Here is a 15,595-nt window from a genome sequence, read left to right as displayed (position 1 = left end):
ATATTTTGCCCTGACACCTAGGGGAATCCAGGATGGGGCTCTTACCAGGTTCTGTTACCCAGAATCCTTTGCAAACCTCAAAATTTGGCCCCAAAAAAACACTTTTTCCTCACATTTCGGTGACAGAAAGTTCTGGATTCTGAGAGGAACCACACATTTCCTTCCACCCAGCGTTCCCCCAAGTCTCCTGATAAAAATGGTACCTCACTGGTGTGGGTTGGCCTAGTGCCCGCAAAAGGAAATGCCCCAAAACACTATGTGGACACATCAAATTTATCAGATACTAAACTACCTGTTTTTGTGGGGGGGGGTTGGGCTGCGATTTTGGTCCTGGGTTTAGGAGCCATATAGGGAAACCTACCAAACCCAAACATTTCTGAAAACTAGACACACGAGGGAATCCATGGAGGTGTGACTTGCGTGGATCCCCCAATGTTTTCTTACCTGGAATCCTCAGCAAACTTTAAATTTAGCTAAAAAAAATCACATTATTCCCACATTTCTGTGTGGGGTCAGCGCCCGAGACAAATTTCCTAGTACCCAACGTTCCCCTCAGTCTCCCGGTAAAAATTATACCTCACTTGTGTAAGTGAGCCAAGTGCCTGTGACAGGGAAGAACCAAAAACATGTCGAAATTGAGGGGGAACCAAAGCGGATCCAAAAGGGCAGTTTGGAAAAAAAACATTTTTAGGCAGAATTTTTATCGTTATAGATGCGACTATGCTGGGTGGTAGGAATCTTGTGGATTCCTGCAGATTCCAGAAGGTTCCATCACAAAAATGTAGGAAAAATTTATGATTTCCAGCAAAGTTGGAGGTTTGCAAGGGATTGTGGGTAAGAAAATGGTGCTGGGTGCATGTGAAGCACACCACCCTGGACTCACCCAGATGTTTAGTTTTCAGATGTGTCTAGGTCTTGTGGATTTTTCTTCATGGCAGCGTCCCAAAGTCCAAAAAGTGCAGCCCTCACCATTCCAAGGGGGAAGATTTTGAGAGTTTGCCAAGTTCTCATGGCCCAAATGTAAAACCAAAACCCAAAATAATCAAATGTCCTCTTGCTTGCCATGGGATAAGACGTTTTAGTGTGCGGGGGGAGAGCTGAAAGACTGTTACCCCCTTCAGTTGGGTTGGGGGCATAACCGGGCCCATACTGGTTGGTAGCCACACCACACTATATATATTTTTTTAAATTCCCTGGCATGTAGTAGACTTTCTCCCCCCCCCCCATCCCCCTGGGGTGGGGATCGGGGGTAATTGCCCCATCTGCCCACTGGTGGGCAGAACAACTTTGGCACCATTTATTTGGGGTGGGGTTATGGCCATAACCCCACCCTCTTACTGTGAAAAAAAAAAATCTTCCCTGGTCTCAGGTGGGCTTTCTGCCCCCCTAGGGGGCAGACGGGCCTTCGAAAAATAGGCCGATCTGCCCCCAAGGGGGGGCAGATATGGCCAACAGTAATGTGCCCCATTGGGAGCGACCCTTGACCAAGGGGCTGCCCCCCCAAAAAAACCACACACATGCACACACACCAATCCCTGGTGCCTAAGTGGTTTCTGCCCCTCCCCCGGGGGCAGATCGGCCTAATAGAAATAGGCCTTTCCTTTCCTTTGATGCCTCTCTCGGCCCCTCCACGTGATCAGAGGAGAAATGCATCCGCGCTGGAAGCTGAGCTTCCAGTGCGGAGGGGTAGGCCTCTGATAAGGTCAGCGTGCGGTCGCGCGCTGATGTCCTCAGATGCCACGTGGTGGGGGGTAAGGGAAAGCAATTCCCCTTCCATCCCTGCTGAGGGGAAGGGTGTGCCATGCCCTCGGGGGGAGTGCTAGCGCTCCCCCAAGGGCCCATGTGAGGGTGAGGTGGTTACGTCCTCGTTCCGGGCACCCAGAGGGTTAAAATAGGTATGACCAGAGAGCGCACCCCAGCCACTCATGCTTCCTTTCGGCTATGCTCGCTGTCATAGAAAAACCAAGTACTAACTCTGAGAATGTGTTAGATACGCTCTCTGTGATTTTCCAAAGATTGATGCCTAAGAGAGTTGAAAGTTTACTGAAACGTAAATAAAACTTAACTAAGCTCCAAGTAGTGAAGTTGCAGTCGTTCAACAACATCCAAACAGCTCTTTCTGACTATGGTGTTCAAGTAGGTTAACTGCTTACAAACTTCTAACTAGTACTCTTTGTCACACATAAAAACGTGCTTCTGCTGTTTGCATTGGACCCTTGCTGGTAATGCTTCTAGTTTACCGTAGCATATTATTATTTTATCAGCGTGTTTTGTTTTTGCAAAAGGGCAAGTAAACAGCAGTCAGAGCAGCAGAAACGGCACTGCAGTTGCTGTGGAAACTCATCTGATCGTGGTTCTTGAAGTGAACCTGGCGAGAATGGTTGGTTTAAGGGAAATCAGTAAATGTGCGTGCGGGGGCTCAGATATAATAGTGTGAACAACAGGCTGGATGGCCATGTCCAATTACTCCAACACAACCCACATCACAGCAGCAGCCAGAGCACTGAGAAAATGTTTGCCCAGCTCTGAGGGTAATTCAGTGCTCAATTTGCACCCAATTAAGACAGTGCCTGGGGTATGAATATACCTTGCAGTACAAATAGAGAAACCGAGAGCTAATTTAACCAGATTGTAGCCATCTCAGTTCATTTCTGAGAGCCTGTTACACTGGATGTCTGTTTGCGTATGCATGCACTTGTGTGGTGTGTGAGTGCATGTGTGTGTTTTATTAGTTTTTGTTTGTGCTCAACTGTCTAACCTGCGCAACTTAACACATGCATGTATGTAAGTGTGCACTACACACTTTTGTGTACATGCTGTGTGTGCCATCCATGTATGTGTTGGGCATGAGCCCTTGTGTTTCTGTGCACTTGGATGCGCTCCTTCCTCAGGGCTAGTGAGGGAGCAGCTGGGGTTGGGGGCAGGGGTGTTTTGTGAAAGAAGTAGTACCTCGATCACGTCAGGAGTAGCTGACGTGCACTGATTAAGATAAATTAATCAGTGCTTGGTCCCTATGCAGCAGAGAGGAATGGAAATGTTGCCAGGCCTGGAGTGGACGAATTACGGGGCTGTAAAGAAGAGTGCCACGCAAACTAACAAATGGTGATCGAGAGGCAAGTTCTTTTCTAACTACAACAGCGTCTCGCAAGCGATACACATGTGCTAGCGCATTCTATTGCAGGCTCGACCCTAAAGAGCACATGTGAGGAGAGGTCAGGGGCCCTACGAGGGTCAGTAGCTAAAGTCTGTTTAGATTTTTTTTTTTTTTACTCACTGCATCAAGGATAAGGTCTTATTTTTCCCTGTTTTCTTCCCCACTGTTGCAATCATAAAAACAAGCATTTGCAATACAGTGGGTCTTGCATTTGCTCGAATTAGAGCTATTAGCGATGTAAATTCTTAACTGGACTTTTCTTGCCACATAAATTGAAAATGTAAAGTAAAACAGTTGACATAAGCAAGTCAATTCAAAGCTCCATGGCCACCATAAGCGTGAGAGCAGAGGAGAGACACAAAAGGAAAAAGAAGTTCGCTTGCAGTCACACATATCGACAAACGTGCACTTAACCATGTAGCTGTGTCGGTCCCCAAGGTAGTAACAAAACCACCCCAAGGAGGGACAAACATAAAACATTTACCAATGATAACAAAGGATTTTTGAAAGGCAAGCCCACACACGAGTTAAAGTAATGGGCGTGAGGTGGGCGTGGTTAAAAGCCCACATAGATATCCTCACATCGGAATAGCAGCACTTGAGCATTGTTATGCTCGACCTAGCTAGAGACCCTGAATGACTGCATACATTACACAATGTTTTTTTCACCATATTGTTTAAAAATGCAATGTCCTCACATTTAGGTACATTAAAGACTAGAAAAGAGAAAAACAGTGCTGATGGTAAGTGGATCGGCATACCTCATCGCTTGTGCGAAGCCAGCGTTTTTTTGCCCAGCAGCCAGATAAACTTGCAGCATGTGACATTTATGAAATGAAGATGCCATGGTTAATCCTGGAAAGTGTGGCTTGTGGCGATTGCTCGTTTCCTAGCCAATAAGACCCCACAAACGTCAAGTATTGTTAACACACTGTTAACCAATGTTAACTTACCAGGAAAAACCAGAATGCAAAAGGCAAATGTCAACTGTCTTGCAAAGTAACATTTCCACTTGCAAACAAGCTTTCTCAAACTCAGTAGGTCTCGCAATTTGGACATATTGAATTTGCCAGTGTTAAACCCATGTTGCACAGCATTGTGTCATTTTGCGACAATAAAATTACGTGATTTATTTTTTCTTTACCGATCGGACATGAATTGGTACATAAAAAATAAGTACAAAAGCACTGTTTGAAAACAAATTGCCAAAGCCCTTAAATAAAACATTTAAAGAAAATGTAGCAAGGATGACTAGGTTGTGGGAGGGAGAGAAGCAACACAGCGGTGCATTGGGGGGAGGAAACAACACAGTTAAGCAACACAGCCTTAAGAGAGCAACGTTGAATGCAGGGAGACAAGAAGCACACATAGGCAAAAGAACACAACACAAGTGCAGGTATGGCGAGCAGATAGAAACTAATTTTAGTATGCTTTTAGCTTTTAATTTCTGTTACTTCCACCACTCATGCATACTTTTTGTTAAACAGATTACTTGCCCTGAAGATTATGGTGGTCTCATTTTTACCAGCCCCAGAGCTGTTGAAGCAGTTAAACTCTGCTTGGCAGAGAATGATAAAAATGAAGGTAAGTGCTCTGAAATCCTGAATTGTTCTAATTTGTGTAAAAGTATTGTCTAAATCAATCTCTCTGATCTTGATTGCCTGGCTTTTGGCTTTGACAAAGCTTGTTTTGCTTTGCCATGATTTTTAGGTCTCGCTTATCAGACAGTGAAAGATCTATTGTGAACTTAACGTGAGTTTACACCCCCTCATTCCCCTATTGCTTACTATTGGTTGGTTTTATTGTCACTTCGTTTGCTTACTTTTTATTTGAAGACTTGCCTTCCTTCTAATGTTTTTGACAATCCCTTGGAACAAAGCCTCTTTATGATGCTTTTAATTTGTTGATTTATATCCTTCCACTGCTCAACTTTAGGGAACTAATTTTTCGTTTTTCATTCAGCACTCAGTAAGAGTGTTTGTGTGCTTCCACCCTCACAAACTCCCACTCCACCCCGTGCTGTGTTGCTCCCCACTGCTCTGAATTTGTCTGTAAAAGCTCAGCTATAGAGACATTTTGGTGGGATGTGGAGAAGAGCAGTCTTCCAAGGTTCTAGTTTTATCTCCTTAATCCCATATATTTCATGAAAGCACAAGCCTTTGCACACAAAAAGGCTTTTATGGCGCTGGGGTAGGGTCATCTGCTGCACCCACTCAGCTGTGTCTGAGGCAGAAGATGCACTTCACATCACACTCCTCATGGAGGCCCATAAATCTCCTCTCCGGGCTACTACCAATGACCAAATGGCTACATCCTGTAGAAATTAAATAAGGCATTGGCAAGCATTTCCTTTACATTCTGATTCTTCCTTGTTTTTAAAATTTTTGTTCAGAGTTACCTGAATGAAAAGTAATTTAAAAAGAAACCATGCTATTTAGAAAAAATTAAAACAATAAATTGAACGAGCATATTTGAGATATCATAAGATATGTCTTTGGTCCTCCTCCAGTATTTTGAAATGTTTTTTCTTATAGATTTTCTAAAACAATACTTTACAGACAAGTCAGCAACTTTGCACTCACATTATAAAAGTGTGATCTACTGGTTTTGCCAATTATTATATAGAACAATTGTGGTGAAAGATGCTTGTCAATGTTAAAAAAATAGAAAAAAGCAAACATATCTTTTAATCTCAAAAAGCTCACATTGTCATAGAAGTCCCTTCCACTAGAGGGAACCACCTTGTTCGTGTATGCGCTCTTTGTGAAAAAGCAGAATGCCGTCACTGAGGGTGAGGTTAGATTGTGACTGAAGTTGAATAAGCCATTGTCCTATTCTATATGCTGTATTGGGAGGAAGAAAAATGTGAACGATGCACAACAGATTAATGGACTAAGAAGGCTGGCTGAAGGCTCCTGTAGGTTGGTATATTATATACAATTTTACAAGAATCTAAAGGTCTTGGCCTACACCAGACATAAAAATCAGTAAAAAGAAATTGAGGTATCTCTGCTGTCTGAATCAACCATGATAGACATATTCTGCCACTAGGGAGGCTGCAGTAGGTTGCTACCTGTACTTATTGAGGTGCCGATTTGGACTATATATTTTAAGGGAAAACCTCCTTTTCAGAACAAAACAAGCTTACATTATTCTGCCTATACTGAGTTAGCCTATCACTACATTATTGCACATTTCACATTTACAGGAAGCTATGTAAGTACAGTCTTCCCATTTGGCTCTGCCTCCTGTTTTAGGACACTGTCCCCAAAAACATAATTGAAGCTAATTCTGTTTCAGGTGCATATTCCAATTCATCCATTACTTGCTTATGTGCTAAGTCACATGGACTATTAATTATTTAATGTTTAATTTGCCTCCTGTATCTGCTCACATGTTTTCAGCATATGTGTGTTTGCGATTGAACCAGAATTACCACCTAAATTGTAATCCAGACTATGCAAGCAGACATATTCACACATGGGCGTTTGAAAACACTTGGTGTCATACTCAAAATCATTTATGCACATAGGTCAATCATACGTGCTCCTATAATGAAATCTAAGCTCTAATATAGCACCTTCTCATTTACAAAATCATTTTCTGTGGCGTTTTGTGCACGGATTACACTGCAAGTGTGCAACATTAGTTAGCTGTGCAGATTTTCTCTGCAGTCGTGTTAGCTAGAGTAACAGTCATGGTCGATGTGGTGACCTCCATCAAAGTCATAATTTTGTGAGTGCTAGCAAACATTTGCAAAGCTTTATTCCCACATTCACCCCACCTCCAACTGTCTACCTGCTTCACGATGGCATAACTGGTACAGCAAGTATGGGAAAGAATCCTAACCTCCCCCATGGATTCATGGAGTGTTCTATGGCTTTCTTCACATGGGAAAATGGTTTATATTTGAATTACTAAAAAATAATATACAGTTGTACATTTAACATTTTTTCATATATGGCAACACCAAAAATCAATGACAGAAATAATTTAGGCAGAAAACTAGCATAACATAAAAGATATCTGCTGAGAATAATAAGACAGTCAGCACTGGCAGGGAATATTAAATATGGCAGTTTGACAAAAAAGCGACTGGGATGGATTTTTGGCCGAACTCTAAGTTTTTATATTTTCTATTGTTTGGATAATCTAAAAATGAAAGATTTACAGGTGTGCGTGAAAGAAACTAATAAATCCCACCCTTCTTCTGATTACAATTCTCAGAAAGTGTTACAAATTACCCCCTTTATAGACAAATGCCTACAAGGACTTCCTCATTATCTGGGCTCCGTTGTTAAACATGTGTGGTAGAATTAGAAAAACTAGCACCCAGAGACCAAACTAATGCTCCTAACTCTGATCAAGCGATTAGTATACAGTAGCTGAACCCTATTTAGGTAATTTGGGCCATAACCCGTATACCTCAGAACCTCCATCAAGTAGAGCCAGCTCAGCGTGTCAGAGGCTTTTTCAGGGTCCACAGCCTAACCACATTCCCCCCTGTGACCTCCTGGCCGTCACTGTTTTGGGCTACTATTGCAGGACTTTGCATCCCCTTGCTGTATTTAAGTTGCCCTGCCTTTCTTGCCCCGCAGCTCTATTTGTAGCTGCTTTCTGAATTCGTAGACCTTGCCAAGGGATTCCTCTCTCTTGACTCCTTGATGCTCTACCACTCATTTGCCCTAGTACTTGTTGCTCCCCCAGTTATTTTCTATGAAAATTTCCAGTGATGTGCATAAATAATTGAGGCAGGTGAGGTCCGTAGCGATCCCAGAGTTTGATTCCCAAGAAGAAAATGTCATCCTGGTTCCACCTTGGTTATTTTCTACTTACAGAGCGAAGCAGTCTTACAGGAGTCTGCTCAGGTACCTTGACATCAGAATGTTGGGCAATAAATTCACCGTAATCAAAACTCTCGGATCTACTGTAAGTATTGTATGTGAATAAGTGACGAAGTACGTTCTCCAGATGTCCACACCCCTATGTTTCCCATAGTTTTCACTAGGGCTGCCGTCATTCCTAGCTTTTTGTGCTGCTTAGGGTGATATCTGTCTAGACTACCATCTAGTATGCAATTGAAATCACCTGCCCATATAATGGGGGCATCTAAGTACGAAGTCAACAATTCCAGTATTCTGGGGAAAAGCATTTTATCATCCATGCTAGGCGCATATTTATTGATAATACCTAATTCTCTGTCATCTAGGGTGCCGTAAACAAGAATATATCCCTCAACGTCCACTTCTGAGTATCAAAGCTGGAAAGGGACACCTACGGGTAACCAAATTGGCCTATGTCAAGAATGTGGCTGAGTCAATCTGACCTCACTACTTCTTTCTGGTTTTAGATTCTATGATTTCGGTGAGTTGAGTTTCCTGCAGGAAGGGTATGCCCACTTTGTGTCTTTTAAAGAAGGATAAGGCCCTTTGTCGTTTGGCAAACCATTGAAACTCTGTACGTTCCAAATAATTATTTTAAATTGTCTACCCATGTAATCACAATAGAACTGTGGGAAGAGGCATGTCTGATGTAACCGTGTGAGAGAGGGAAAATGTGAGCTCTTGCAGGGGCAGTTCTAGAGTTTGTGTGCAGTAGTCATCCATGACATATTGCTAGTCAACATGGCCCAAAACAATGAACGGTTATTCAACTTCTCATACCCTAAACTCTCATTCACCTCACCTCGGGTAAACAGTCTTTAAAATTGTAACAGTGTGCAAACCTAGTAATTCTTGCTGACTTGAATAGTGCGGCACAACCCCAATGTAATCATCACACTGGTAAATATATTGTGCATTAACATATATAGCAATACTGACTCTTGTGTTAAATATGCAAGAGATGAAGTTCACTGTATGACTGCCTACAAACCAGAACAAGCCTTAGTGGACCTAAGAATGACCCTGTCAACTAAGTAGTGTCCACTTTAAAGTGGGGGCAAAAAGTCTAGAAGAAACTGTAGTGATGCTGACAACCTGTGATCCATACAAAAAAAAATCTTGAATACCTGGACCCGGTGGGAATCATGCATCACCGGGATCTCTTATTCCTAAACTCATCTCCATCTCCCTGTGATCATTCTGCTGAGGCATTCTGGCTCTGACTTAGGTTCCCACCAGGTATTATCCCCGAGTCACCCACAGAGGGGTGATCCCCAGAGGCTGATCTTGCCATCTTCTTGCACCACCAGCCTTCCAAAGCCACCTTGAATCCTCAGATGCCTCCTGCTTCTTCTTGTGGAACTCCCACCAACAGTTCCTTGAGGACCTGGCATCCTTGCATACGGCTAGGAAGATCTCATTCTGTCCCCATTATCCAGCCAGATCTTTTTATCTAGGGTTTGTCTTGATCTTTCATTCATGACCAGAATTTGAGCCCCAGTAATCTCTCCCAGTACATCAGAGGCACCAGTCAAAATGGGCGTCTGCAGGTACTTCACCCTTCCCCTAGCTCAGTATACTGATCCATTTTAGTTTACTGACTCATTCTGGAGGCTTTCTCTATCACTATGCCGGGATTATAGGGTGTCTGATCAGCGGACCCTCACATTGGCCAAAAGGCTCTCCAGTCATGTCCAGTGGTGGCTGATAACTCCCGTAAATGGCGGGGAATAGATATTTGCTACTGCTACCTTATTGTTGGTTTTGCAGTTTTTAAGTCAAGCTCAACCAAGAGTATTGGAGTGTTTTGCCATTACATTACAGAAGACATAATACAACAATATACTTACCTCAGCATTCAATCTTCATACCTGTGGCCCGACACTTTGAAATCCATACCTCACACTGAATTGAAGAGTTGAGCAATGCATGCTGGGAGGGCAAAGTGAAACTAAAACACCTTGCATCTTAACCAATAAAAGCACTGCTTTCATGCTGTTTACTGTAGTAAACAGCATAAGAGCAGTGTGAGGACTGACATGGACAGGTGACCACAGCACACTTTCTGAGAGCGATGGGACTGTCTTTGCTTCCCCGGCTCCCTAACAGCTATGTCTGGGGAAGCATGAACTACATGTCTGGTTAACCATAAGCAAAATACCAGCCAACCGGACATGTGCAGTTCAGTCAAACAGCCCTAGCTGCTGGAAATAAGCCACACCTTCTGTCTGCCAGGCGAGCCAACTCCATGCAGTAGCATACGTACATACATAATGTATGTATGTTGTGATACATCACTTCATGTAAGTAATGGCTGCAGTCTGGGGGTCAGCACCTCTACGCCCCTATGTAGAAACCGCCATTGGTTGGACCTTCAGATCATCAAGGCCTCAGTGAGTGGAGATCAGAGCAGGATGTCCTCAGAAGGAAGTTTGCCTCCAGTCGCTCTGTCAAAAGACTATTCAGGGTTCCAGTTCCAAAAGTCTAATCTTCCAGAGGTTAACCAAGCCTCATTAACTATTGAGAGTTGCCCCGAGGAGTGGGGGGACATAGGGAGCATGCAGCATGTAAAAGAAGTGCAGCCCAAGCATCAGTTCACCGCTCATGGCTCTGCCACCTCCACCCTCTGCGATCAATCTGCAGGGCACCACCCAACAGCAAGTGATCCGGTCCCGAGGGTGGAGGTGATGTTGTGATGTCAAGGAGAAGGCCAAAGCCGATATGTGTCAATGAAGATTCCCCTAGGTGCCACAGCGCCACAGGACCTAGAAGCATTGTGACTCCCAGCTCGTGGCTGAATGCCCTCAGGCAAGTGAGTATTGCATCCAGCAAGCTTGGCTTTCTGGTGCAGATCCCAGGATCACCCTTCTGTATAGTAGGTGTGCTTTGTCCAGAAGAGTCCACAAAGGGCCCTTCATTCCGGTTAGTGCCCCACGCCTGCTGGCCCCATACAGGTAGGGTGACCAGGCATCCCGGATTTGCTGGGACAGTCATGGTTTTTCACAAGCTGCCCTTGAAGATTTCATGTTTTTCAGTTAGACTTGACTGAAAACAGAGGGAGGCAGGGCTATTATATGTCCCAAAGAGGGACTAACTAGCAAATTATCTGAAAACAATTTAATTACCAGATATGATTCTTGGTTTAAAATTTGCAATTAATTTTATTTCCTTAGGGCCACAATACCTACATGAGAAATTGCGATTTCCAATGTACGAAACTCTTTTGAATTCGATCTGCAAATCCCAGTGGGTTGCAATTGGACCTACCTCATTAATATTCATGAGGTAGGTGGAAAGTTGTGCCCTTCTGGGAATCGCAAAAATCACAGGATTGGTGGCCTGCTTGGGGCAGCAGACCGCCATGTATGTGTTTTCTTTAAAATATAGCAACTATTTTCTTAAATGCAGCCCGTTATCCTTAAAGGAAGTCTGCAAATTGTTCCATTTGCAACCAGAAAAAAAGCTTCGTATGTGTGGCCCTTAGTACCTTATTTGTCTGTTTCTTTGATGATGACCGCTGTCATTCTCTGCCCCTTGGTTGAAGTGTAGTCCTTTTATTTTTGTGAAATATCCCGATTTTTAGTTTCCAAAGTCTGGTCCCCCTATGTATGGGCAGAGAGCACCACACTTGAACCAGGCCTGTCTAGATCAAGTCTTTTCAGAGCTGGAGGAGTTGGAGATCCACGGCATCAAACCCAGTCCAATCGGCAAACCTTTGGGTCAGCCATACACAGGATAACGGACAGCGCACGTTCAGCCTCCAGGATGTCGATGCTGCTCCCTGTCAGCCCTTCTGGGGACAGGGTGTGACAATATCAATTCTAGTACAGATAAGCCTCAGGCTACTACTGCATGTTTCAAGGCATTTTGATTGGCCACGTCGCCAAGCATCATTTATGTTAAATTAAAATATTGTTTTGTGACCAGCGGGCTTCCAGAATCCCAGAGCGAGTGTTTTGCATGTGTGCGAATTCCTACACCACAGGACTCCTGAGTGAAGAGTGCAGTCTGTGGTGCTGTGATCAGGTACACACATTCTTCTTAGTTTGTCCTTCATACTAAAAATCCGCAGGACAACGTGTGTAATATTCAAGTATGTGGGCCTTTTTTGTGGAACATTTTGTGACATTTAGCGGGACATGGGAAAATGAAATAGTTTTATTGTTTATTGTGAGAACAAACCTGTTGGGAGCTGCAGAATATGATGAAGAAGGCTTTTTTGCCGACTGCTTTTTGTGTAGGTAAATGTGCTAAGAGTACATAACGTCTTTGGTTACTCTGCTGTGCAAGAGAAATGTTTCTTTCAACTGAACTCCTGTTGTGATTTTTGGATGGCATTGCTATAGGGGCACAACTACTGCATTACCCTAACAATAGCATGTGATTGCTTAATTGTATGAGCACCTTCTAGTCAATGAATTTATGCCTGCTGTACAGAGGAAGTCTGCAGTGGAAGATCTGAATCAGCATGCACAAGTACTATACTTTTTTCTTTGATCCCACTTGTGTATTTTAAATTCTTAAACCATATAAAGAGGTTCATTTTCATCGCAAGAAATATGTTGACTAAAAGAAAGCCACCCTGTGTATGGCATACATCAAGCTGTAGTCTGCACTCGATCGTGTGGAGCATGGCAAGTGCTGAAATCCTCTGTTATGGGCTTGAATCTCATTTTCTCGTACCTTGACTCCACACGAACAAGTACATCCAAGGTAGTTTGGCACCCTGTGGAAAGTGACAAGACAAGCTTATGGTCTGTCTCGCCTTGCTAGCGTTGTATACTGGGTGCTTTTCTAAAGGTCTCGCCTGAGACTGAGCATGCACTGTTTTTTGCAAGACATTTTGTTCGCTTACAGTGGGATAAGTGCCCACTCACAGTTTACCATTGGGTTGCCTGATTGTAACTCTCATTTGCTTACTGCTATTTGATGGCATGTCTGGACATTACGTCTCCGTCGTGAGTTTGCCCCTTCCCTTTAGCATGGATACATTAGTGTCTCATTACACTGCTATTTTCCTTTTTTATTTTGGAACTACTTTTTTCTTTTTAGTTAGTAGAGTGCATTTGTTTTCCAGCTGCTCCCTTGTGTGCTTCTTACCCAATCTCTGTTGCTCTTTCTCGTGCGCTTCTCTGGCCCTCCGTCTCCAAGTTGCTCCATCCCACCATGTGCTTCTGTGCTCTCACCCCTCTCAGTTTTGCATTGTCTCACCATATGCTTCTGTACTTGCATGTGTTGCTTTGTCATGCAGTTTGCTTTTCTGCCCCTCTCGTGTTGCATCATTCCTAGTCCACCTCCCCTATTTGCTTCCACCCTGCAGCTCCTGTTTTTTTGCTGTGCCCCTCCCGTTTTTTAAATTTCCAGTAACTGATCCAACTTGAATCAGTAAGCGTGCACATGCATGGTGTGGGTGCCTACAAAATGTCATCACTGTCCGCTTAAAAAGTAAATTTTTTGGTATTCTTTAGCCATGGCTAAAACCATTGGTAAAGCCTATAGGTCCCACAGATTAGATATATTGACTTTGCCAATTTTTGTTTAATTTGTCTGTGGTCTTTAGCTCTTCCCCAAGACAGTCCAAGCTGAGTGTGCCGATATCACGATGATTACGTTTGATCTTGCTGTTTGCAGATCGTGTCTTGAGGGAATAGCAAACGACTGCCTTCATTTAGAAAGTACTGCAGCGGCTGCACCTCCTCAATGGCGGAGAAGCGTTGCCCCCCTACCAACAGAGGAAGCTGCAAAACTTCAAAAATAGAACAATAATAAACAATGTTTATTATCATTTTATTTTTCTAGGGGGCAGGGCCATGGGGAATGACAGGCAGGGAGGAGGAGTGATGGCACTGCTGTCAGTCGGCATGTGGGTTTGGCTGGCCATCTCAGGATGGCCAAACCTACATGCACACTGAACTCTCTCCAACCAGAGCTGCGTTGCCGGGTTGGAGGCAGAAGACACAGATTCCCAGTCTGTCTGGGAGTGCAAAGTAAAGGCACTCAGGCCAATCCTGACGCTGCTCTCATGCTGCCAGCAGCATGGGAGCAGCATTAGGATTGGTCCCAGGGCAATCTGGAAGCCTGTGCCTGGTGTTGCCAGAAAAGTGATGATGCAGCAGTGATTTAGATTTTTTTTGTTTTGTTTTGTTCACCCCCCACACTCCCGCCCTGCTACTTTACCCTGCCACTAGCCATGACTGAAGTACTGTACAATGAACTGTCTGTGTTAAAAGCTATACATGATTTTTGGCACACCAAAGTGTGTATAAACAGTTGCAAATTTGAAAATGTTGCTTGATTCTATTACTTGGGCAGGTAGTTTTCTATATTCCTTCTTTGGGAGCTGAAATGAGGAAGAGCAGAAGGAACCTTTGTCAGGGGAGCAAGGTCTGATGACGTGGCTGCTCTCACTGCGTATATTTATGAAAGGCCTCAGTAACAGCTTTGTTGGTGCAAAGTTATAAGGTGTTTACAATATAACGTTTCCCATCACAACAAGGTGGAAATGCAATCTATCTTCAGTCCTGTGAGCTTATTGATGCAAATTTGTAGGAAAACTGGATGAGGCCCCTACCAAGGAGCCTGAATGAACTGCACTACAGGTCTGCCCATCTATCCCCATAGATTTTGAATTGAAAATGGACCAGCTCCATTGTGAGAGCAACCAGACCTGGTTTGGTATACCAAAAAGTAGTTCAGTAGGCACATAATTTATGAACCTGTTCCCAGTTCTACAGTAATAGGAGCTGACGTTCAATGTTCTGTAATAATTTAGATTTAGACATGAAGAATACTTACTGAAAGTGAAAATGAAACCCAGAAGCTGGGTGATCTGCATATCAAATGTTTGTGAAACTCTCACTTCCTACTTTGAAGTACCGATGGAACCAGACATTTATCACTGGGGTGCATCGTTTTCATCAGATTGATTACACTCAAGTCCACTTTCTGTTGCTGTGCCCCGTACAAAAATAGGTATCCAAGTAGGTCAAACCATTGTACCTTTGATACAGATTGTAACTGAATGTGAGTAAGTAATTTTTATTCATGCATAGGTTATTAAAACCAATACATGCAGCGGCAGCAGCTGGTAATAACGATCAGTGGGGTGGGTGGGGGCACAGGGCGAGGGGAGAGGTTTTGCACTGAGTGGGAATAATTTAAAACATTTTTTTTTTTTAAACCTGCTTTACCTGCTGCATGCCACCTCAGAGTTCCTTGCCGCCTCGATGCTTTGCTGCTTCTTCTCTCCCCACACAATCCAAATGTTTTGCTCATGCTGTTGCCCAGCATGAGAGAAGCGCCTGGATTGGTCTGAGTCGGTTGAAAATGCCACTCAGTTGGGGAGTGGGAGACTGCACTGGTTCTTCACCCTGGCTGTGCAACACAGCCCAGGTGAAGAGTTCTAAGTGCGCATGTTGGTTTGGCCGGCTTTCGACTCCCGACCAAACTGACATGTGCACTTGGACTGCACACTACTTCTCCTCCTTCCTCGGTGACAAGGATTGCCCCGCTCTACACTATGCAGACTGGCTGAGAAAGAAGCAAAAAATTCAATGAT

At 43.7% G+C, this 15,595-nt stretch overlaps 1 protein-coding gene across 6 annotated transcripts in view; it reads left to right on the top strand.

The window, feature by feature from the left end:
• UROS (uroporphyrinogen III synthase) overlaps nucleotides 1–15,595 on the top strand; it is a 450,422-nt gene that overhangs the window by 191,864 nt on the left and 242,963 nt on the right. For all 6 annotated transcript variants that reach the window (XM_069239701.1, XM_069239705.1, XM_069239706.1 and 3 more), the window contains one exon: nucleotides 4,642–4,738. In XM_069239701.1, coding sequence (XP_069095802.1) covers nucleotides 4,642–4,738 — 97 coding nt within the window. The remainder of the gene's footprint in view (nucleotides 1–4,641; nucleotides 4,739–15,595) is intronic.

The sequence above is a fragment of the Pleurodeles waltl genome, chromosome 6, assembly GCF_031143425.1.
Source record: "Pleurodeles waltl isolate 20211129_DDA chromosome 6, aPleWal1.hap1.20221129, whole genome shotgun sequence".
In the NCBI taxonomy this organism is placed as follows: Eukaryota; Metazoa; Chordata; class Amphibia; order Caudata; family Salamandridae; genus Pleurodeles; species Pleurodeles waltl.
Note: the sequence above shows the minus strand (reverse complement) of the source record. Positions and strands in the feature narration are given on the sequence as shown.